General features: G+C 37.8%; 1 protein-coding gene across 5 annotated transcripts in view; it reads left to right on the top strand.

The window, feature by feature from the left end:
• LOC150094664 (NPC intracellular cholesterol transporter 1-like) overlaps positions 1-27,061 on the top strand; it is a 672,338-nt gene that overhangs the window by 352,536 nt on the left and 292,741 nt on the right. For all 5 annotated transcript variants that reach the window (XM_090411086.1, XM_090411087.1, XM_090411088.1 and 2 more), the window contains exon 13: positions 26,770-26,884. In XM_090411086.1, the coding sequence (XP_090267212.1) occupies positions 26,770-26,884 (115 nt within the window). The remainder of the gene's footprint in view (positions 1-26,769; positions 26,885-27,061) is intronic.

Below are 27,061 nucleotides of genomic sequence, written 5' to 3' on the forward strand. Positions count from 1 at the left end.
AAAATGTGCTAGAGAACTGACAGTGCCTTTGACCTGGCTTTTTAATGAAAGTCTGGCTATGGGAAAGGTTCCCGTGGAATGGAATGAAGGTAAGATAGTGCCATTGCATAAAGGCGGTAGCAGACTGGAAGTATCTAATTTTAGGCCAGTTTGTGTGTTATCAGTAGTTAGTATGATCTTGGAGCAAGTAGTGAAGGCCATATAAAGCATTGGGCAGATGAGCATAATGTTATCTGTGAGAGTCAACATGGATTTGTAAAGGGGTGCTCTTGTTTTTGCAATATGCTAGCCTTTTATGATCAAGTTACAAGAACATTAGATGAGGGAAAGGCATATACTGCCATTTTCTTAGACTTAGCAAAGGCATTTGACAGGGTGCCACATGATAAGCTGATATTTAAGTTGCAGCACATGGGTCTGTATGTCAGATTGTCAACTGGATTCAGGATTGGCTGTCTGATAGGTATCAGAGAGTTGTGTGTGGTGAGGGAGTTTCAAGGAAGCAGAGGGTTACAAGTGGGGTCCCACAGGGCTCAGTACTGGGACCTATATTGTTTAACCGTTATATCAATGACATTGTCAGTGGATTGCAAGGGGATATTCAGTTGTTTGCAGATGATGCAAAGCTGGGAAGGATTATTAGTAATAGTGCAAATGCGGCAGCCCTGCAAGAGGATTTGAATAAGCTTGATAGATGGGCAAATGAATGGAATGTCAGTTTAATGCAGCAAAATGTAAGGTCTTGAGGTTTGGGAAACATCGATGGGATGCTGCATACTCTATGGGAGGAGTTATACTGGAGGAAGTAGGAGAGACAAGAGATCTGGTGTTGATGATTGATAGAAACCTGAAGTTTATGGGACATATTGCGAAGGTGGTGAAGGTAACACAGAGGATTGCTGCAATTATGAGAAGGACACTGACCTGCAGAGATAAGAGGGTTATCATTCCGTTGTATAATTCTCTGATCAGACCACACTTGGACTATTGTTCTCAGATTTGGTCCCCAGGATTTGAAGGGGATAAATTAACTGTGGAAAGGGTACAAAGGCAGATAACAAAGATGGTTTCAGGACCCTACAATGATAGTTATGAGGATCATCTGAGGGAATGTGGACTGCAGAGTTTGGTGAATAGAAGAAGGAGAGGTGATATGATTGAGACTTTTAAACTGTTGAGAGGTGGTTCAGGTAGACACTGGGGAATTCTTTCGCTTGGTTGAACAGCGGGAAGGAGTGATGACAAGAGGCCATCTCTGGAAGTTACGAAAGGAAACTTTGAGCAAGAGGGTGAGGAGTGGTTTCTTTGCATGGAGGGTAGTTGAACCATGGAATGCATTGCCTGATGGAGTGATGAGAGCAAGGATGGTCAATTGGGTCAAGGAGTGGTATGATTGACTTTGTGTTTCTTAGGGGGGACCTCCCCTCGATGAGTCTTGATAGACTTTATGTTTCTTAGGCAGGACCTCCCACGATGAGTCTTTTGACTTCATGGAGGCCTGAATAATAATAATAATAATAATAACATATCAGATTTTCAGGAATGAACTACACATAACATAAATATGATTTTCTTCATTGGTATTAACATCTCTTCAGTACTTGGACATCATCTTCAAGAGTACACATCTTTGCTTGAATTATGTACATTAAACAATACAAATTGTAAGAATTTTACATACTATCACATTATTATTCTTATGTAGCAGCCATTTAAATAAACTGTGATAAAAAATAAAGATTAAATAAATAGGAGTATTAGATAGGAATGCTGATTATTGTACTTATGCAAATGACCACGTTTTTTAAAACTGTGGTATCCTTACCAAATAATTATTATTATGTGTTCAGAACCTCCATGAAGTCGTGAAACTCATTTCACTGATTTGAAATCATTCACTGTCTGATCTCAATTCTCTCTGACTTTGCATTCTGTATAGGTTCCAAACATATAGGTTGCCGGCCTGGTTAGCATATCCACTCTCCAACCAAAAAGGCTGAGGGTTCGAATCCCGCCATGGGCATGGATGTTTGTGATTGTCTGTGAAAATGCTAGGTGGTATCGGATGGTAGATGGCATTAGTGTAGATATGATGATTGGTAGTTGCAGTTCATTGTGGACCGAGTGGTGTAGACGGAGAGTTGTAGAGTAGGTGCCTTCCTTGATGAGTCCTTGGACTCCCTGGAGGTGTCACGTAATAATAAATAATAATAACAATAACAATTCTTCATGCAAAAAAGCTATTCATCGTCTCCAGGTATGGCCCCTCAACCTCCTTTATGAGAAATATCTATGGTCTATCCTGTAAATATTAATACAGTTAACTCTCTTTTTTGTGGTTCTTATTAATTTCAGACTAATAGGAACCACAAAAATAGTTTGTTATAATGTTTACTATAGTGAATTGCCTTTAGATTGACATTGTGAATGCATATATATATATATATATATAGGTAGCATCAAAAATTTGAGAGACACAAAAGACCAATTGCTGATTGACAAAATGATTCTGAAAAATTGTAAATTGTAGAAAAACCAACCTTCATATGGCTTGGATAGATTATAAAAAAAGCATTTGATTCTATGCCTCATTGCTGAATTTTAAAATGCACAGAATTATTTGGTATTAGCAATCTACAAATATTCTTGCAAACCAGCATGAAAAATTGGAAAACAATGTTGATCCTGAATAGAGAAGAAATTGGGAAGGTAAACATAAAAAGAGGTATTTTTTCAAGGAGACTCATTATCTTCTTTTTCGGTTACCTTATCATTGATCCCATTAACTAGAATTTTAAATAAAACTGCTCATGGTTACCAAGCTGCACAAAAAAGTGCAAAGATATCTCACCTTTTATACATGGACAATCTGAAGCTGTACACAAAATCAAAGAATGAACTTGGATCATTGTTTAATACTGTGCACATATTCAGTCAAGATATATCAATGGAATTTGGATTAGACAAATGTGCATTTGTTGGCTTGACAAGAGGAAAGTTTGAAGAACTGAACAAAATCGAGGTGCTCAATGGCAAAAAAATCAAGGCAGTAAATTCCAAGATAGCTACAAATATTTGGGAAGAAGCATCAGAAATTCTGCACAATAAGATCAAAGAAAAAAAACTAGAGCAGAATACATAAGGCGGCTAAGGAAACTCCTTAAGTCAATGCTTAATGCCAGAAATTTAATGATAGCAATTAATACCTGGACCATACTTGTTCTGAGATATTTAGCAATCATTGTTGAATGGACCCAGCTAGAATTGAAGAATTTAGACCAAAAAACTTGAAAATTAATTACAATGCACCATGCCCTTAATCCTTGTAGTGACATTGATAGGCTCTACCTATCATGCAAAAAAGGAGGCAGAGGATTACTATAAGTAAAGCAAATTGTTGAAGAAAAACGAAATCTGAATGATTACTGCAGCAAACATGGAGAATTTCTATTTGAGGTAAGGAAAGAGGGTTTATTTAAACCCATGGAGACAAAATTGTAGTACAAGACCATTGAAGTAAAAGTGAGAGCCAAAGGATGGAAAAATAAGGCATTGCATGGAAACTACCTTCACAGCATAGAGGACAGTGCTGACAGCAACTTCACCTGGCAATGGTTGAGAAATAGAGCACTAAAGAAAGAAACAGAGTCGGTAATTTTTGCAGCATGAGAACAGGCCTTTAAAACCAATGTTATGAAGGCAAAAATACAAACATTCAAGAAGACTGTAAATGCAGATTGTGCAAAGAGAAGGAAGAAACAGTAGCCCACATTATAAGTGAGTGCAGCAAAATTGCATAAACTGAGTACCATAAAAGATATGATAATGTGGCTAAGATAATTCACTTAGACTGGCATTTATGTTAAAAGTATGGGTTTAAAGTATCTAAAGACTATCAGAAGCATAAAGTTGACCAAAAGGTGATTGAGAATGAAAAAGGTAAAATACTCTGGGATTTCAAAATCCAGACTGACAAAAGCTTGGAATGTAATACACCTGATATAACAGTGGTTGAAAAAGGTGAAAACAAGAGTGTTAAGTTTATCGAAATATCAGTACCAGGAGATAGCCGAATTGACGAAAAAGAAACTGAAAAAATTACAAAGTATCAAGAGTTGCAAATCGAGGTTGAACAAATTTGGCAAAAGAAAACAAAAGTTGTTCCCATAATAATAGGTGGTTTTAAGTGCCATCCCCAAAACACTGAAAAAACATCCAGATGCACTTGAATTAGATGGATTAAAAACTGGGCAGTTGCGAAAGACCATTTTGTTCGACACAGCATTCATGTTTAGAAGGTATTTCCACAGTTCATAGGCCCTTGGGTATGGTTCAAATTAGTGAAATATAACCAGCCTTTTACTTAAGGCTGAGGAAGCAAATCAAGCTTGGATGAATATTATATATATATATATACGCACAATGTTATTCTAAAGGAAATTCACTATAGTAAACACTATGACAAAATATGTATATATATTGTTTTTATGTTGCTCCCATCCATGAAAGGTTATTAGCAAACCTATAGTACATTTTGTATACTGTGGGTGTGCTAATGATATTTTTTCTATTATTTTGATCAATTTTATATATATACATTTTGTATTTTTAATTTACTTTTTTTATATGGCCTTGAAACCCTTCTCTAGAGACCAAACATTGAACTTTTTCAAGCCACTTCAGGCCTCCAATAAGTGGGGTGGTGGTCTCTCACAGGGAAATGAAATTCATAATTCATGAAATTCTAAAATATGAGGCATTAGTTGAGACTTTATAGCAGTTTGTTATAGTGAGTTTGTTATAGTCAAGAGCTCTCAGTTTAATGCCATAGTTATCTCATCTCACAGAGTTTTATTATTGAATTATAATTGGAATTGCTGTGGTATTAAACTGAGGGTACTCTTAAAGTTTATGGACAGAAGTGCTTCAGTAAATGATTCTGTCCATTTTCCAAGTGGTAAACATATCTGCTCTCCAACTAACATCATGAAATATTGATTGGAAAGCAGATTCAAATTCATGGGCATGGATGTTTGTGATTGTTTTTAGGTGGGAGATGAATTCTGGTGTGAGACTACTGCCCTGCTTATTCGAAGCCTGAAGTGACTTGAAGAAGTTTCATGTTCGGTCTCCAGAGGAAGGTTTCCAGACCAGGTAAAAAAGAGATTGAAAAAAAAAAAAAAAAGACAACAAAGCATATACATATATAGAGGCAGCACAAAATAATCTGAACACCTGGGAAATAGGCGATATGTCTTTATTAATAAGGTATGGGACCACCATTTGCCTTTAAAGAGCTGCCAACCATCTTGGAATGGATTCAAAGAAATTTTTTAATAGTCTCCAGTAGAATGTTGTACCATTCATTTATCCGAATATCTGCCAATGAGATGTTGGAGGAGGGAAGTTGCTTTTCAGTCTGCTCTCCAAAATTGCCCACAGTAGTTCCATGATATTCAAGTTAGGTGATCGAGCTGGTCAGGGCAGATGTTGAAGTTTTTCTCCATGCTCCTCAAACCAAGACTAAACTGTTCTGGCTGTGTGTATGAGTGCATACACACAGCCAGAACAACTCTTGAAAAATGGCATCATTGTTGGGAAACAACATTTGGACCATAGGATGCACCTGATTAGCCAGAATGTCCATGTATGCACTGGCAGTAACTCAACCATTTAGGGTTATGATGCAGCCAGCCAAATACCAAGATATGGTTGCCCAAATCATCACAAATACATCCCCATGTTTGACAGTTATATGCTTCCTTGTGTGTGTGTGTGGGGGGGGGTTCCATACATTAAACCTGACTATTGTTGGGAATAAAATAAATGCTGACTCATCCGACCATATCACTTCTTTCCAGTCATCAGCTGTCCAGGTTACATGTTCCTGACACTATCTTTTTCACAATTTTGTGTTGGATTCTCTGATTAAAGGTTTAGCAACCATAGATTGTCCATAGATGTTGGCTTTGTGAAGTTCTTTGCAGGTTACTTTTGTGGAAATAGGGTCTTCAAGGGATATTGATTCTATGGTCCCTGTCATTCAGTTTCAGTTTCTGGCCACTATTCATCTTTGTCAATGAAGTCTTGACATACTCTGTGTATGCAGTCATAACCATGGAGACCATTGCTCTTGACCAGAGGAGTAGCTAGGGAGGGACGGAGGGGATGGTCCGCTCTGGGCAGCACTTCGAATTTTTTTGAACTTTTGCAGTTAATTCTAAAATACAGTCTCGAGAACTCACTTCCAGAGATGGTAATACTACTGCGAATTTTCCTCACAATTGATGTAAGTGTTTGCTAGTTGTGAGAGGAGTTTTTCTAAATAAAATTAATTAATAATTACCTATATTATTATGAAATAGACTTCGCCAATGTCATGGACGATTTTGCTAACAGAAAAGCAAGGAAAATAACATTTTAGAATGTTGAAATTAAAGTTTTACTTCAAAAATAAACATAACGTTGTTTTGACTTTTTGTAGTATTTTTGGTGTGTATTGAGAGGGGCGGCAAACTCAGGGACTGCCTTGGGCGGCAAAAGCTCTAGCTACACCACTGCCCTTGACACACTGACCAATTGTTCTGTTCTGGTTACAGATGCTCCTACTAAACAGGCTCCCACAATTTATCCTCATTGGAAGTCTGACAAATTACTCATTTCACCAACAGCTCAGACTAACCACTACTGAACATAACTTGAACTGCATTGGCATACGACCTAGAGAACACAAACAAAGAAAAAAAAACAATATTTATTTTGTTTTTCTACAGTGTAGCATATACTAATAATATTAACCTATAACAATGGTATTCACATTATTTTGTTCAAACCACACAAACATATAATCACCCCCCCCACACACACACACACTGTAGACTATTCTTCCTACATAAATCCCCTGTGTGACTCATTTGCTAACATAATCCTTCTTGATTCATTCTTATGTTACTCTGTTATGTTTTGTCTATTCTAGTAGTTTTTTCAAATCCTTACTCATTATATCTGTCATTTTCTAAATTGCATCCTAATATCACTGAAATGTTTTGATTTTCACTCTCAGAAATAATTTTGCAACATTCATCAATATTCTCCTGATCATGAGATTTATTCTGTTTCTTCTTTTTCCTTTGCTTTTTTTCTGTTCTGTCACAAAATTCACTAGATTTTTTCAGACCATGAAGCTCGTGCTTTTTTCTGTCAAGTGTAAAACTCTAATTGAGCACACTATGTTTATCATCACTTCTACCTTACCATTTTCTTCATCTACCAGATCTTCATTCATTTTGCATTTTTACCAACATTCTCTAATCATTAGCATTACTTTCACTCATGCTTATGGTTGAATTTCTATATTTTCCAACACCTGCACTTATATACAAAAATGGTATCTTGGACACTAAACAGTCTCTGTTTAAGCTGACTTACAGCTTAAACAGAGACTGTGTATTGCTTGATATAATGTCCCATTTACACCATATAACTGTAGCATTTTGAAGAGCTTTCCTCTTGGAACCTTTCATATGCCTTTTCCAGATCAACAAAACTGAAACACAAATCCTTGTTATATTCCCAAGATTTCTCAACTATTTGGCTTAAAATGACAATGTGATCCTGACAACCTCTAATTGGTCTGAATCCAGTGTGTTCTTCAACAAGCTTCCCTTCCACAATTTTTCTTAGCCATTTCTCAAGTATACGTGCATATATCTTACCAGGAACACTCAGTAGGAAAGTACCTCTAATTCTCACATTCAGTTTTATTTCCTATTTTATAAATGGCTGCTATGAAAGCTTTGCTCCAACCCTCAGGAATTCGCTCTTCTAACTAGGCCATCTGAATTATGCTATGCAACCATTGTAAAACTTTTATATCTCAATATTTAAGCATTTCTGGCTGAATTTCATCTACTCCAGCTACCTTTTCACATTTCAGGATTTTGATGCTTTTTTTTCTACTTCAAGTATGGATATACTTGAAGTAGAAAAACCTCCTAACTACATTCCTGTTGAGGGTTTTCTACCATCATTTTGATGCTGCTTGTTTCATTTAGCAGTCTTTCAAAGGAATTACTCCAGACATCTAGAATATTGTTATCTACAGTTTTCATGTCACCTTTATCGTCTGATTCTCTGATTCCTTTTACAGTACTTTTACCTCCATTTCTAAGCTTTTTCAATAACCTTCAGAATAGTTTTCCACCTTCTTGATATTTATTTTCTATGTTCTTACCGAAGTCTTCCCACAACTTTTATTTAGCTAATTTTACACAGTGTTTTGCTTTTGATATTCTCTAAGAGAATGCTGACTTACTTGACAGGAACTTTTGATATGCTTTCTTCTTTTCCTTCAGTGCCTCTGTAACTCCCTGTGTCCACTATGGAGTTCTGATTTTTCTATCCTCACAGACAACCTCACCACATGCCTCTTTGGCTGAATCAATCGATGTTTTTTTTTTTTTTTTTTCCCCCCTTCAGGATTTACCACTGAATTTCCAAGGTTTGGTTCTTGTGTTACATACTCTTGTTTTCAATATGAAATTCACTATTTTCCTGAACCAGTGGGAAAACATTGCTATCAACTATAACATAGTCAATGAGACTTTTCTTATTTCTTGCATCTTCTCTCCATATAAATTTGTGCATATTTTTAATTTGGAACATGGTGTTAGTAATAACTAATCCATGTCATCATCATCATCATCAAATTCCTGCCATGTACTCTTGAGGGGTGTACAGGATATGACAGTACTACATGAAAAAATTACATCATTACTAACTTCCTATCTACAATTTTCCTCCAAATCAGTCTGTTACTTGTCAAGACTCCAACATTATCAGATCTTATATTTCTATCATCTAAGGCACTTTGTACCGTATCAATCCATCTATATCTTGGTCTTCCTCTGGGTCGTTTTCCTGCCAACTTGGCAGAGAACACTTGTTTTTGCTAATCTTTCCTTGCTGATTCTATTTAAGTGACCATACCACCTGAGATTAGCTCTGCTAACGCATTCCTGGATGCTGACAATGTCAAGTTCTTTCCTAATATCCTCATTTTTAATATTATATTGCCATTGATGCCATCTGTTCACGCCTCTAATCTTTCTCAGGACTCTCATATCTGCAGTCTCTAATCTTTGGTCAAGTGTTTTACTTCTGACCCAGTTCTCAGATCCATAAGTTAAAACTGGTTTGAATACTGTCTTGTATACAGCTAATTTAGTGTTCTGACTAATTTCTTTCTTATTCCATATGAATTTATTCAATTGACTTCCCACCATACCAGCTTTGCTGATTCTGTTGTCTATTTCTATATTTAATTTACCATCTTCAGTAAAAATCGTGTCTAAGTAGCTGAAATGTTTTACTTGTTCCACAGGTTCTCCATTCACAACACAGTTGACATTTTCAATGATTCTGCCTATTTTCATTGTCTTTGTCTTTTTATTTCGGACCTTCATACCATATCTATTACAACAGCTATTCAATTTAGTCAGAGAATCTTGCAGACTTGTAGCAGATTTATTTAGAAGTATAACATCATCCGCATAAAGCAAAGAGCTAATCCATGTCCTGAACAGAAATCCTGCCGGTATTTACCATTATTATTAGCTTTGTGCTTTTCTCCAAATTTTCCCAAAACATTCCTATATGCCTGGTAATCATTTCCTACTCTGCTGTGTAGATGTCCAACAAGGATCAACTTTTCCTTTTTTTTTTTCATTGAGCCAGCTGTCCTCTAATGCTTCAAAGATATTATTATTATTATTCAGGCCTCCAAGGAGTCAAAAGACTCATCGAGGGAGGTCCTTTCTAAGACATAAAGTCTGTCAAGACTCATCGAGGGGAGGTCCCCCCCCTGAGAAACACAAAGTTTATCATACCACTCCTTAAACCCACTGACCGTTCTCGCTCCCACCACTCCATCAGGCAATGCATTCCACGGCTCAACCACCCTCCACACAAAGAAACCACTTCTTACCCTGTTGCTCACAGTTTCCTTTCGTAACTTCCAGGGATGGCCTCTTGTCATCACTGCTTCCCGCTGATCAACCAAGCGAAAGAACTCCCCAGTGTCAACCCTGTAACCACCTCTCAACAGTTTAAAAGTCTCAATCATATCACCTCTCCTTCTTCTATCCACCAAACTCTGCAGTCCACATTCTCTCAGCCGATCCTCATAACTATCCTTGTACAGTCCTGAAACCATCTTTGTCATCCGTCTTTGTATCCTTTCCACAGTTAATTTATCCCCTTCAAATCCTGGGGACCAAATCTGAGAACAATAGTCCAAGTGTGGTCTGATCAGAGACTTATACAACGGAATGATAACCCTCTTATCTCTGCAGGTCAGTGTCCTTCTCATAATAGCAGCAATCCTCTGTGTTACCTTCACCACCTTTGCAATATGTCCCCTAAACTTCAGGTTTCTATCAATCATCAACCCCAGATCTCTTGTCTCCCCTACTTCCTCCAGTATAACTCCTCCCATAGAGTATGCAGAATCCCATCGATGTTTCCCAAACCTCAAGACCTTACATTTTGCTGCATTAAACTGACACCCCCATTCATTTGCCAATCTATCTAGCTTATTTAAATCCTCTTGCAGGGCTACCACATCTGCACTATTACTAATAATCCTTCCCAGCTTCGCATCATCCGCAAACAACTGAATATCCCCCTGCAATCCACTGGCTATGTCATTGATATAAAGGTTAAACAATATAGGTCCTAGTACTGAGCCCTGTGGGACCCCACTTGTAACCCTCTGCCTCCTGGAAACTGCTCCACCATACACAACTCTCTGATACCTATCTGACAGCCAATCCTGAATCCAGTTGACCAATCTGACATCCAGACCCATGTGCTGCAACTTAAATATCAGCTTATCATGTGGCACCCTGTCAAATGCCTTCGCCAAGTCTAAGAAAATTGCAGTATATGCCTTTCCCTCATCTAATGCTCTTGTAACTTTATTATAAAAGGCTAGCATATTGCTAAAACAAGAGCGTCCTTTCACAAATCCATGTTGACTCTCACAGATAACATTACCCTCATCTGCCCAATGCTGTACACGGTCCCTCACTACTTTCTCCAAGATCTTAACAACTACTGATGACACACAGACTGGCCTATAATTAGACACTTCCAGTCTGTTACCACCCTTATGCAATGGCACTATCTTACCTTCCTTCCATTCCCTGGGCACCTTTGCCAAAGCCAGACTTTCATTGAAAAGCCACGTTAAAGGTATTGTCAATTCCCTAGCACATTCTCTCAAAACTCGTGGCGAAATACCATCCAGTTCCACAGCTTTACTGACATCCAGAGTACTCAGTATCTGAAACACACTCTCCTCCTGTACCTCCAGACCTCGTACCAGTTCTATCCCTCTAGCATTAAGACTGACTCCTCTAGGATGAAATACTCCAATAAAGTGTTCATTGAACAATTCCACTATGTCCTCTGCATCAGTCACTCTATTCCCATTTTTATCCCACAATATCATTCTTCCACAGTCATTTCTCCTCCTACTGGCCACTTAGCTAAAAAATTCCCTAAGATTTTCTTTGGATCTTAGGGCCAATCTCCTCTCATATTCCAGTTTCGCTTTCCTTACCACACGAGTCACTCTTCTGGCCTGTGTCTTATATTCCTCATGCATCTCTTCACCTGTCTCCTTATATCTCTTCCATAGCCTCTTTTTCGCATGCAATTCCTGTTTAATATTGTTTGTCATCCACTTTACTCCAAATTGCGCCCTCTTCTTCACTCGTGGTATACAACTTACCATTGCTGATAACAAATATTCTTTCACAATTTCCCACGCACTGGTGATATCCCAGCCTTCCAATTCCTCCCTCCATGAAACTTCCCGAAGTTTACGTCTAAGACTATTATAATCACTTGCATTATAATTCCTCATAAGTTCCCATCTCTTTGATACTCCTGCATGTCTATTCATTTTCCAAGTCAAAACCATATGGTCACTCTCTCCAACTGGTGGGAGAGACGTCAACTCAGTTATTATCAACTCTTCTGATGCTATAACCAAATCCAAAATTTTTGAACCTCTTGTTCCCTCTGTTACATGTTGCCTAAGACATTTGTCCCTCAAGAATTCTAGAAATTCCATTCCCCTATTGTTACATGCATCTTCCTCTCTCGAATTTATACTACTGAAGTTTAAATCTCCCATAACAATCATTCTTCTTGCACTTGCCAAACTTAGCTGTCTAAACATCTCCTGGTCCCCATCCTCTGTGCTCCTGGGTCTGTAGCAACACCCCACTAAATATCCTGTCTTGCCTACCGCTACCTCACACCATACGCTCTCAAAATCATTTGTTTCACTTCCTTCCAAATTCTCCACTCTTAGAGGATATATCCTACACATTCTTTTGAAATGCCTGTAGTCTCAACAATTTCATGCACTTTGACTCACCGGTCATCCAATACCATATCATGCACTTGATCAATGATTTCTGGTGTTGTTACATGTTTTGGACATACTTCACGTAGATCATCTTCAAGTCTGATACGGCCACGTTCAACCTCAGCAGCCCATTTCTTAATTGTAGAAAATGAAAGACAAGAGTGCTGATAAACTTTTATGAACTTTGAATGAATTTGTTTTGGTGTTAAACTTTCTTTTACAAAGAATTTTATAACCACATGATACTCAATTTTATTTTTTACTGTATCCCTTGAAATTTATCCATTTCAAGGGATACAGACAACCCTTCTCCTTCAGACAGCTGTATAAAACAAACTTCTTGATAGAATGACTTGCAATTTCACATGGATCCTTGTGACAGATGTACCAACTTAGAAAAAAAAATCATGCTGATAGTGTTGCCATCTATGGTCAAGGCCAAGAACGTTTCAGACCTCACTCATATTATGTCAATCTGGTACTTATCCAATTCTTCTGCTAGTTCCATTTCCTTTCCATTGCTGCTTTTTACATTGATAGTACCAATCTTGAACGATGTTGATATTGAATTGGAATGTGTTATTGGATTTGTTATTATTATTGTAATTTGACCTCCATGGAGTCAGAGACTCATCAGGAGAGGTGCACACTATTGCACACAACACTCATCCAACCATGCTTTAAACTGATTCAGTGTGTTTATGCCCACAATACACTCAGGCAATGCATTCCACTCACCAACCACTCTCCATGCAAAGAACCTACTCCTCACTGCTCTGTTCACACTCACCTTATACAGTTTTCAGTGACGGCCTGTTGTTCTACCCTCCAGTTCCATTCTATGCAAAAATATCTTCCATGTTGACCCGATAACAACCCCCGACTAGCTTATGTTCTCAATCAAATCACCTCCCCCCTCTTGCTCCTATTCACGAAGCTATGCAACATATATTCTCTCAATCTGTGCTAGTACTCCACATTCCAAAAACCAGTGACCACTTTGTGAATCCTCTTTCCAACATATCCTCATCACCATGAAAACCTGGTGACCAGATCTGTGCACAGTTAACTATATGAGGCCTGATCAAGGAGTTATACAGTGGCATCATAACCTCTCTATTTCTGCATGTCAGGGTCCTCCGCATCATTGCCATTATTCGATATGATGTCTTCACAACTTGTGCAATGTGGCCCGTGAATTTCAGGTCCTTGTCCACCATCACTCCTAGATCTCTCATCTCCTCTACTTCTGTTAAAGTTTCCCCACCAAATGTATACTTTGCATCCCATCATTGGTTACCAAATCTCAAAACCTTACACTTTGCAAAATTTAACTGACATTCCACTTACCTTCCCATTCATACAATCTATACAAGTCCTCTTGTAAATCCATAACATCTACTTGGCTCTGCATTGCTCTCCCCAGTTTTTCATCATCTGCAAACAGCTGCGTATCACTAGTTAAACCCAACCCAATATCATTAACATACAAATTGAACAACAATGGCCCCAAAACTAACGAATGTGGCACTCCACTAGTAACCTTTCTTTTCAAGATTTGCATCCCCATGTATACAATTGGGTTGGATAACAGACTTCTGAGTTGGATCAGTGACTGGTATCCAGTACCATCTGTTTCATTTTATTTAAGAGCTTGTTGTGTGGCAGTCTATCAGAAGCCTTTGCAAAATCTAAGTACACCACTGTATATGCATCTCCCCTGTCCAAGGTATTTGTCACCTTGTTATAGTTCCCAGATGCGTCTTTGACTCCATGGGGTCTTGGGTAAGAATAATAATAATAATACATAAGTATGTCCTTATGTATTATTCCTGAGACCTTATTTTGCTTAAGTTTTTTAATAGCTGTCTCCACTTCTGCATCTGTTGGTACCGGTTCAACATCTTCTAGATCTTAGCTCTATTCCATATCACCTAATTGATCAGATATATTTGAATTCAGTAGTTCATCAAAATGCTTTCCCCACCTTCCTATTATCATTTCATTCCCGCTCAAAATTATATCCTCCTTATCCCTACATAATGTTGTTCTAGACTGGAAACCTTTCTGATTACTATTTAACTTTTGATAGAAATATATGCTTTCATTCATACTTCTGAGATGTTCCAATTCCTTAAGTTCATCCTCATAGTATTTCTTCTTTCTATTCTTATGTACTCTTTTTTCTTCTTTTCTAACCAAACAATATTCCTCCACAGCTTTACTAGTGTTATTCCTTTGCTGCATTTGTTTATATGCCTCATTTTTTTAATACAGTCACACGTTCACATTATTCATCAAACCAATGGTTATTCTTAACTCTACTGATTTTTCCTAATACTCTGTCTAGTGTTCTCACTATGACATTCCTAAGAACTTCCTGCTCTTCATTAACTCTCACCAATTGTTAGACCAGACAGGTTTTCACTGATTCTCTCACCATATTTGGTTTTAACTTCTAATTCCTTCAATCTCTCCTTATTAAATTTTTGAAAATATATTCCCACCAACAATAAATTTCTACATCCCATCTTTGTTCCCATTTTTTAAAACCTTACATTTTGCAACATTGAACTTGCATCCCCATTCCTGTGCCCATTCATTCAAACATCTGCTCATCATCTCGTCAAACTCCCTCAACTTTGCATCATCTGCAAGCAACTGAATATCTCCATACAAATCTTTGCCAATATTATTAATATACAAGATAAACAGTAATGGCCCTAAAACAGATTCCTGAGGTATGCCACTATAGACTTTCCACTTCCAGGATATTGCTCTCCCCATACACAACTTGCTGATACTATCAGATAGCTAGTCTCTGATCCAATGCACTAATCTAGTATCCACCCCCATCTGCTCTAGTTTGACTATCAACTTATCATGTGGTAATCTATCAAAAGCCTTTATAAAATCTAAGTATTTTACCATGTATCTCTCTCCTCTGTCCAAGGAAGCCATCACATCATTCTAATAAGTAAGTAGATTATTAAAACATGACCTCCGTTTAGCAAATCTATGCTGTCCATCAAAGATAATGCCATTGTTGTCAACCCAATTCTGGACCTAGTTCTCACTTGCTTCTCCAACAACTTAACCACAACACCTTACACAGATAGGCCTATAATTGGATTCTGGAGTTCTATTACCTCCCTTATGAAGCGGCACAATCTTGCCCTCCTTCCACTCTTTGGAACTTGACCCAGTGCAAGACTCATATTAAAAGCATATGACAAGGCAGATGTCAACTCCCTGGCACATTCCTTCAGAATACATGGTGATATATTATCAAGTCTCACAGCCTTATTAACATCAAGTTTGCTACTCCCCATACACCACTTGCTCACTTGCAGTCAGTCTCTCTTTCCCATCATCAACTGCTCTCAATCTCTCCATGAAATCACATTCACAAGAATGTGATTTCATGGAGAGATTGAGAGCAGTTTAGAGCACTTAATGAGCAGACTGCTCATTATGTATCTCCACTATATCTTCTGCAACAGTTGTCCTTATACCATTTTCTCCAGTCAGTGTCATCCTTCCATAATCATTCTTTTTTTTTTTACTGGCTATATATTGAAATAACTCCCTAGGATTCCTTTTGGCTTCATTAGCTAACTGCTGCTCATACCTCACTTTTGCTAAACATTACCAACCAAGTCACCCACCTTGCCTGGTCTTTGTAATCCTCAGAATTGGTTATTACCACTTCTCTTATGCTACCTCCATAATGCCCTTTTTCTCTGTATTGCATACTTAATTTCTTCATTAATCCATTTCACACCTACCTTATTTAATTTTCTGACCCTTGGAATAAATTTAGATATTGCTTATATTAGATAGTTCTTGAATATCCCCCAATCTGCATTGATCTCTTTTCCAGCTAACTTCTCATTCCATGCTACACATGCATACTGTCTCCTGAGCTCTTCATATCATTCTGTTGTTTGGAACAAATGCCTGAGAAGCAGATAAATTATTAGATAGTTTGAGAGAAGTTATAAAAAATTTGTAGATTGAAGGTGAGAAAGAGTAAGACAAAGTGGAAAAGGATACAGTGATGTACAATGGTGACGCTATGATTAGAGGTGTGAAAGATGAATGAATGAATAACAAAAGTGTCCTGTCTATGAGTGAAGATTCATGGTATGACTAAAGCTATTGGAACCATATAGAGCAAGTGAAAACATGTTTTATTAGTCAAATCAAAGAACTTGGATGGAGATGAGCATAGTATAACAAGAGGATATGAAAAAGTTTTGGCTGAGGTAAAAAAAGAAGAGCAAAAGAGTCTTTTGTTGAGAAGTTTGTGAGTCTTTTGCCAAGATTTGATGCAAGCGAGCTGAGATGGAGAAGTGTGGCTAATGATTCACTGTTCACTATGTAGCAGAAATAGTGTGCAGTACATTTATATATATGAAGTAGTTTGATGGTTAAAAGGAAATGTACTTTCAGAATAAATTACATTCAAATGAATTTAACATTAGATACATGAAGAAACTGTTCTATAGTTATGACAGGTGACTGCAGGACAGCTTGGACATTATGACAGAATCTCAATCTTATGACAGAGAATCATAGTATAGAAGGAGTGATGCTAGAAATGGTAGGACTAGTTTTGTCAGAAAAGAGAAGCAATAGAGTAAGGAATTAGTGAATCAGCTGAGGCTGTTTATTTTGAACCAATCAGATTTAAGGAGTTACATGAATATGCATCAGCTTGGTGGTTGGTTTCCATGTATATTTCCTAATTTTTAGCATTAGTAAGTGAAATGGGATCAAAAATTTTCAATGGGATCAAAGGTTTCATAGATACATTTAAAAAAACTTTTTTCACAAATCAGGCACATTGGTAATGTTTTGTTTGTAGGCAAATGAATAAAGCCATATTTCAAATATTCAATATTATATTGTCTACGTTTCTTCTTGGGTTCAACCATGATATTATCTGTAATAAAAAAAAGATAAATTTACAAAACTGCTAGAATGCAATATCACATACCTAAACCAAATTATTTTTACAAGGAGAGCTATAAAAATACTCACGTGAAACCTGCTGTTTTATTGGAACAACAATTTGCTTTTTGTGTAATCCGTATAAGTAAGGTACTGACTAGGTATTGAATATGCACTGAAATTTTTATGCACTACATCAAATTGCTAACTGCTTGTCACACAATTCAGAAACAATAAAAAACTGATTTCATACGTCTCACATATTTATAGTATAGGGTGTCCCAAAATTCACGCAAGAAGTAATTTTGATAGAAAACACAGGTTTTTAATTAAAAATTGTAATTTCTTATTGATTTATAAAGTATACAGTATAGGGTTATGCATGGAATAGCATATCGGGTAAATGGCCTCCACGGCTTTGCTGGCACATACGCACTCTTTTGTCAACATTTTCCATGACTGTTTTGCATAAATGTGGCTGAATTTCATTGATACAGCGCTCAATTTCCTCCTTCCATGCATGGGTGGTTGGCTTGTTGGCATAAACCTTAGACTTCAAAAAACCCCAAAGAAAAAAGTCCAACAGCGTTAAGTCACATGATCTGAGCGGCCAATTCAGATCACCAAAACGGAAATTACACGACCAGGAAATGACTCATGCAGTAATTGAATTGTTTCTCGGGCTGTATGGCATGTGGTACCGTCTTGTTGAAACCACGTCATCCACATCCATATCTTGCAATTTAGGCATAAAAAACTGGATTATCATGTCGTGAAAGCGAGCACCATTAACTGTTATTGCCTTACCAGCCGCATTTTCGAAGAAGAATGGACCGATGATGCCTCCAGCCCAAAATCCGCACCAAACAGTGACACGTTGTGGATGCATTTGTTTCTCAACAATCACTCATGGATTTTCTGAGCCCCAAATGCGACAATTTTGTGCTGCCCACTTTGGGAACAACTGGTATAGACTTTCTGCGATAAGTCCTTTGATTCCATGGAGGTCAGTTGTTAATAATAACAGTGGGCAACAAAATTTTACAAAAGTCATGTTCCCCCCAGATTCATTTAGTCATTTCTTATAGATTTTGAGGTGCTGGACACGAATATGACAATGAAATTGCAAAATTGGCTATGGTTTGTAAGAAATTTGCAATAGTTTCTTATATAATAGAGTAATACATGCTTATCACATATACCATTAAATATCCACTTCTACATCTAGTATTATGTTGCTTTGCTTCTCACTTGTATAGCTACTCATGATCATCTCCAGCAAGTATCTAACAATAGTCAGCCAAAATGGAAGTGGACCACTTTCCCTGGTATCGTTTTTCAATCATTGCAGTTTCCTGATGGAAACGTTCACTGTGCTCATCACTAACCATGCTTCAGTTGTCTGGGAAGAAATCCAAGTGGGAATGGAGTAAGTGTATTTTTAAGGACATATTACCACCAAGTTTGTAATACAGAGACAAGTCCTCAACCAGTTCTCTGTAGTTTTCTGTCCTAACATGTCCGTGGAAGTTAGTTGACACCAGATGAAACGCATCCCAAGCTCTTTTTTTCATCACCCTGTAGCAAGTTGTTGAACATCTTATCAATGAAGAGCTCTCAGATCTGAGGACACACAAAAACTCCCTCTTTAATTTTTGTCAGCCAGATACTTCAAAGTTGATCCAGTCTGGTCCGTGGCTTTTACAAAGTTTTTTACCAGAGTAAGTTTGATGTGTAGGGGTGGTAGCAGAATTTTGTGCATTTCTGCCAGTGCTAGGTGTTGCACATTCTTCTCTCTGACCTTCAGAGATTTCCTCACAGGCCAAATAGTGTAAAGTCCTTGCTTGGCTGTCCATTCACACAAAAAACAGCAGTACTTCATATATCCCAGCTGCATACCCATCAATACAGACACTACCTTGAAGTTAGCACAGAGATGCCAGCTGTACTAGCTGTATTGAAGACAAGTCCAACAGCTGTTTTAGGTTGTCATAGGTTTTTCTCCATGTCCAATTGGAATGAATGGAAACTGGTTTCCATTATGCAGCAAAACTGCCTTGAGACTCAATTTTGATGGGTCTATGAATAGTTACCATTCTTGTAGGTCATGTTTCATTCAAAGGACATTCATTAAGTGATCTACATCATAACCTAAGGTCATCTTCTTTCAGAAGTAAAGCACAAACTTCTAATGATGAGTGCGAAACAAAGTCACTCAGACATTTTCCTTGAGAAGATTCCACTGTAGAAGTCTTGGTCCCAGTAGCTCTGCTTTGGCCTTGGACAGCTCCAGATCACGAACAAGATTATTTAGTTCTTCTTGTGTGAGAATGCATGATACAGATGATGCACCATGACTGACATATAGATCATCATTAAATGCTGAAGGCTCAGGAGAACCTGACATTGTTCATGATCTGGAGCTCTCCTCATCATCCTCTGAATCTATGGAAAATTCTTTCAGAGGTTCAGGAAAGGGATGTCCTTCACCATGTAGAACTGGTCAGAGAGTAGATGGTATATTCAGATACGATATTGTCCACTTCTTTTTCCTCATGATGCCTCCCAAACTAGGTGGTACCATGCTCTGAAGTAGCAGTCATTTGCATGATTGCTCGGTTCCCTCCAAACTATAGGAACAGCAAATGGCATTGACACTTTATTGCCTTTCAGCCACTTCAGAAAATTTCTAGCATAGATACTGCAGCATATGCATTGGACCCAGGCCTTTTCCTGATTTCCGATCTTACATCCAAAATAAAGCTGATATGTCTTTTTTACTAATGGCGTGATGGCCTTTTTCTGGCTGGCAAACGTCACTTCCTGGCAAATGTAACAAAAGTTATTTTCACTATTAACACACAAGGCATCACTATTGCTGGATTTACACTATAGAGATCAGTTATGTAGTACTGATGATGCAGGAGTAAATGGGAGTGTAGCCCAGGAAGTTGCACAAACACTTGCTCAACTTACAAGACTTCAGTTTATGCTAATGATGGCATCAGCTTACAACAGTAATGTCATGACTCAACTGCATTTCATCAGCCATTGATGCAATAATTCTTGGGGGATGTTGTGTATGATTGGCTGATGCAATATTCCGCAATATGTTGCACTCAGGGGATTGAAATACAGTGTTGCCAAATGATACCTATGTACACAATGCGGACTGAGTCTCTCCTAAACAAGAGCCGGTCAACAGATTTTATTGTCATTTTCGTGTTCAGCACATCAAAATTAATAAAGAATTGCTATTTTCATTTCAGAGGCAAATTGTATGTTGTCCATTGTGCTAATAATAATTACCATAATTAAAATAATTCATAATGATCATCTTTCTCTTTCTTACTCAGCCAGTTTGGCTATACATTTCATTGAAGAAATGTCCTCAAGAACTTGTTGTATATCAATTATAGCTATCTCCTCATTTCAATCAGTATTGCTTGAATTAAAATCACCCACAATGGTCATTTTTCTCTTGCTCACTATGCCAATTTTAGCTATGCATTTCTTTGTCTCCACCCTCTGCATAGCAACATCCAACTAAATATTTCATCTTATCAAGCTTCACCTCACACCATAATAGCTCAAAACCTCTGCTACTATTTTCCTCTTATATCTCGACCTTGTGCAGACATAATTTCCCTTCATCAACAGCACTGTCCCCTTCTTTCTTGCCCTTCAATCCTCAGGAAAAATATCATGCCCTTCCATTTTTTTCCTATCAGGATATCATTCTCTAAGTCAGTGCAAGAATTTCATGTCTCTTATTTCTGATACTTCTGATGCTTTAGGTGATGTTGAAATAATGTGACATCACCTGAAGAAATTGTGTCCAATAGCCTTTGCACAAGACAAGAAGACACCACTTCAAAAAAAGAGATTGAGCAGTTTCTCACGTATTTGCAAGCTCAAGAGAAAGTGTAGGAATTGTGGCAGCCTGTTCTTCATAACAGCAGCCATGAAATTAGTCTTAAATAAGACTGAAACAGAATGTTTATAAGAAAGTGACTGCAGTAAGTCTGTGTGAGAACGATCAACAATTAACTTGATTGTCCTCCTCTAGATAATATATATTTGTTTAAGAAGAGTCTTGCTTCAAGAACCCTAACAAGATTTTGCACATACTTGTTTGATAAGTCTTGCAATGAAAGAGTCCCAAGTGAGGAAGAAAATTGCAAAATTGTTCTACTTTGCAAAGGGGTGTGTGTGTGTGATAAGACTGATGAAATTCATAACTGGCTTATAATTTGGTGCTTCAAATTACAGGCCAGGCATCTGGAGTTGACGTCAAATTGTTGGAGAAGTTTGGTTAGTTGTGGTTAGGATCTGAAATTGGGTTTTTAATAGCAGCAATCTCTGTGAATTTGGCAAGAGTTTGTTAAAGACATGACATGTTTTATCCATTTGCTGATATGTGCATTGGGTAAGAGAGATCCATATACAGAGGTTTATGTAGATTTTATTATTATTATTATTATTATTCAGGCCTCCATGGAGTCAAAAGACTCATCGTGGGAGGTCCTTCCTAAGAACATAAAGTCTGTCAAGACTCATCGAGGGGAGGTTCCCCCTAAGAAACACAAAATCTATCATACTACTCCTTAAACTCATCGACCGTTCTCGCCCTCACCACTCTATCAGGCAATGCATTCCATGGCTCAACCACCCTTCATGCAAAGAAACCACTCCTCGCCCTCTTTCTCACAGTTTCCTTTTGTAAATTCCAGGGATGGCCCCTTGTCATGACTCCTTCCCGCTGTTCAACCAAGTGAAAGAACTCCCCAGTGTCAACACTGTAACCACCTCTCAACAGTTTAAAAGTCTCAATCATATCACCTCTCCTTCTTCTATCCACCACTGCAGTCCACATTCCCTCAGCCGATCCTCATAACTATGCTTGCACAGTCCTGAAACCATCTTTGTCATCCGTCTTTGTATCCTTTCCACAGTTAATTTATCCCCTTCAAATCCTGGGGACCAAATCTGAGAACAATAGTCCAAGTGTGGTCTGATCAGAGAATTATACAACAGAATGATAATACTCTTATCTCTGCAGGTCAGTGTCCTTCTCATAATTGCAGCAATCCTCTGTGTTACCTTCGCAAATGCCTTCGCAGTATGTCCCATAAACTTCAGGTTTCTATCAATCATCAACACCAGATCTTTTGTCTCTCCTACTTCCTCCAGTATAACTCCTCCCATAGAGTATGCAGCATCCAATCGATGTTTCCCAAACCTCAAGACCTTACATTTTGCTGCATTAAACTGACATTCCATTCATTTGCCCATCTATCTAGCTTATTCAAATCCTCTTGCAGGGCTGCCGCATTTGCACTATTACTAATAATCCTTCCCAGCTTTGCATCATCCGCAAACAACTGAATATCCCCTTGCAATCCACTGACAATGTCATTGATATAAAGGTTAAACAATATAGGTCCCAGTACTGAGCCCTGTGGGACCCCACTTGTAACTCTCTGCTTCCTTGAAACTCCCTCACCATACACAACTCTCTAATACCTATCAGACAGCCAATCCTGAATCCAGTTGACCAATCTGACATCCAGACCCATGTGTTGCAACTTAAATATCAGCTTATCATGTGGCACCCTGTCAAATGCCTTCGCCAAGTCTAAGAAAATGGCAGTATATGCCTTTCCCTCATCTAATGTTCTTGTAACTTTATTATAAAAGACTAGCATATTGCTAAAACAAGAGTGCCCTTTCACAAATCCATGTTGACTCTCACAGATAACATTACCCTCATCTGCCCAGTGCTGTATAAGGTCCCTCACTACTTTCTCCAAGATCTTAACGACTACTGATGACACACAGACTGGTCTATAATTAGACACTTCCAGTCTGTTACCACCCTTATGCAATGGCACTATCTTACCTTCCTTCCATTCCCTGGGCACCTTTGCTGAAGCCAGACTTTCATTGAAAAGCCAGGTTAAAGGCACTGTCAGTTCCCTAGCACATTCTCTCAAAACTCGTGGTGAAATACCATCCAGTCCCAAAGCTTTATTGACATCCATAGTTCTCAGTATCTGAAACACACTCTCCTCCTGTACTTCTAAACTTTGAACCTGCCCTATCTCTCTAGCATTAAAACTGACTCCTCCAGGATGAAATACTCCAATAAAGTGTTCATTGAACAATTCCACTATGTCCTCTGCATCAGTCACTCTATTCCCATTTTTATCCCACAATACCATTCTTCCACAGTCATTTCTCCTCCTACTGGCCACATAGCTAAAAAATTCCCTAGGATTTTCTTTGGATCCTAGGGCCAATCTCCTCTCATATTCCAGTTTCGCTTTCCTTACCACACTAGTCACTCTTCTGGCCTGTGCCTTATATTCTTCACGCATCCTCTCTTCACCTGTCCCCTTATATCTCTTCCATAGCCTCTTTTTCGCATGCAATTCCTGTTTAATATTGTTTGTCATCCACTTTACTCCAAATTGTGTCCTCTTCTTCACTCGTGGTATACAACTTACCATTGCTGCTAACAAATATTCTTTCACAATTTCCCACGCACTAAAGATATCCCGGCGTTCCAATTCCTCCCTCCATGAAACTTCCCGAAGTTGACGTCTAAGACTATTATAATCGCCTGCATTATAATTCCACATAGGTTCCCATCTCTTTGATACTCCTGCATGTCTATTCATTTTCCAAGTCAAAACCATATGGTCACTCTCTCTAACTGGTGGGAGAGATGTCATCTCAGTTATTATCAACTCTTCTGATGCTATAACCAAATCTAAAACTCTTGAACCTCTTGTTCCCTCTGTTACATGTTGCCTAAGACATTTGTCCCTCAAGAATTCTAGAAATTCCATTCCACTATTGCTACATGCATCTTCCTCTTTCCAATTTATACTACTGTAGTTAAAATCTCCCATAACAATCATTCTTCTTGCACTTGCCAAACTTAGCTCTCTAAACATCTCTAGTTCCCCATCCTCCGTGCTCCTGGGTCTGTAGCAACACCCCACTAAATATCCTGTCTTGCCTACCTCTACCTCACACCATATGCTCTCAAAATCATTTGTCTCACTTCCTTCCAAAGCCTCCACTCTTAGAGGACATAGGTCATCACTTATCTTAAGCAGTACCCACCACCACGCTTTCCCCTCCTATCCTGATGAAAAATGCTATACCCAGCGATTTCTATTCCTGTTATTATATCCCCTTATGTCAACCACATCTCAGTGATCCATTTTGCAATGGTTTTTGATAAATTACCATGTAACAAGTTTATAATTGGGATAGTTGAATTAGATAATAAATTAATTGCATAGGAGATCACTTTTTCATATGTATCAGCAAGATGTATTATGGGAACCAGTACCAAAGAAAATTACTAGTTATATGCTGTGGGTTCTGTTTTGAGCCATTATTGTTTAACCTGTATGATATTGGAACAGGCTTAACTTAAAATATGCAGTTGGATACTAATGATTCAAAACTGAGGGAAACTATGATGAGTAGAGCAGATATAGTTTTACAGGATAACTGAAAAGGCTTAGTGAGTGAACAAATTATTATTATTATTATTACCCCAAGACCTCATGGAATCAAAGACTCATGTGGGAGGTCCTTTTATCACAATGAGTGGAGTTATCAATTCAGCATTGCAGAGAATAACGTTTTGAAATTTGGATTTGGGTATAATGGTGATCAAGAACCTGAGAGGGGATATATTGGAATATGGCACTGTTGCAAAGGATATTGATCAGGATACATATGAATAATTATTCTTTGCAGATTTAGTAACCTGGGTTTCAAGGAGATGAAGATATTTTGGAAGGGATCCAGAAAAGATTAGAGGTGGTATCTGGTCTATGGAATGTTGTTTATGAAGAAAGGTTGTGGAAATGCTTGCATTTTCATGGTTAGGGCATATAATCTGGCAGTTGTGATTTGATTAATATAGAAGAGATTTTTTGTTGAATACAGCAGATGCAGCAGAACTAGAGACCATTCCTGGAGGCTGTATAATGGAATTGTGAGCATTGGATTGAGGAGTAGATTTTTTTTTGCTTGGAGAGTGATTGACGAGTATCACATTTTGTATTATTGTAATGTATCCCACAGTGAGTCTTTTGACTCCACGGAAGTCTGATATTAATAATGTTAATATTCATTACTATAGGCATGAATAAGTCTCGTCAAATTCCTTTTTGTTTTTGAATGTTTCTGACATTGCCATACATAAAATTGACTTCCATTCAAGAATCTTCATATTTTATATTGAATACTATAACCATTCTTTGGAGTAATTATATTATGATATTGGGAAATGTTCTCATTAAATTTGTTCACATTAAACACCTCATTACCAATTTTTCTGATGGCATAATTCAGGTGTCAATTTCTACAGCAAAACATGAAATGTAAAAATGTCTGTGACTCACTGAAAAAGAATAGCAGCCATCTGTATTTCTTATTCTTTTCAATGTGCTCATGATAACATAGTAGGTCCTTTGGTTCTTTTACACCATTATGTGCAAGAACATGATTATCTTCATTTGGTCTATTGTTCCTGCATTCCTCCATGTTGTATTGCATTGTCAGTGGTGGCACTGTCACCTGTTGATTAGCCTATATTATTCATGAGATCTCCAAGGAGTCCAAAGACTCATTGCGGGAGAACACCCAGTGTACAACAAATCTCCATCTCCACCACTACCAAACCTCTACTACCAATCAACTACATCAGTGCCATCCACTGCCCACCACCACCACCACAACAAGTATCTTTGTCTGTAAATTGCATGTGTTGTGAAGGGCCGATTTGTCTGTATGCAGGATGAAAAACCCGAATTTCCAGGAGAAAAAAATCCTGCTACCTCCGTATGAGATTGGCTAACTCACCTTCAATTGAAAAAGTCCATATAAAGTTCATAAAAGTCCATATAAGCTTGCTCATGAGCATCCACTTAACATCCTCTTTTACAGTTTCATAGATCAGAATCTTTCATTGGTTTGGTGCCATTTTAGCACCAAACAGTGAAAGATATTTTTCTCTCATCTTTTAATGTTGCAAGTTTTCTTGTGTTTGTAATTAATAACTTTACATTCTGTAACAGAAGCATAAAGAGTTATTTCAACTGGTGAACTAATTGAGGTTAGTTTATGGTGTATTTTGCTGAATCTGCATACTATTTAGGTTTATTGTTCTGCACTTACTTCATCTACTGAAGAGTGTGGAGTGTTTCTGTCAGTTGTGTACTGCTGTCATCATATTATAATCACATTGGTTTAAAACTTTTTTAACTGGCAGTCATTCGCAGGTCAGTTGCATATACATTTCAGTTTTCTTTATAATGGCGACTAAACTATTTCTTTATTTACAGAGAGAAAGAAGACTTCCAGGTGAAGAAGTTGAATGGCGTATTGCACGCATAGTAGGAGAAGTTGGACCTAGCATGTTGTTATCAAGTGCTTCAATGTCAAGTTGTTTTTTTATTGGTAGGTTAAATTAACCTTTTAAAAAGAAGTCATACAAAACAAATTTGATTTTATTCTTTATAGTTTTAATATATAAATATTGAATTCATGGATAGGTTTGTGTTAACATGTACAACATTGTGTTCATTCCTTTAGCCCATAACTAACAAAATCACACTCTACTTTAATGATCATTAC

This window comes from Typopeltis vanoorti, chromosome 21 (assembly GCF_054136105.1).
Source record: "Typopeltis vanoorti isolate ZY-2024b chromosome 21, IOZ_Tvanoo_1.0, whole genome shotgun sequence".
NCBI classification, from domain to species: Eukaryota; Metazoa; Arthropoda; class Arachnida; order Uropygi; family Thelyphonidae; genus Typopeltis; species Typopeltis vanoorti.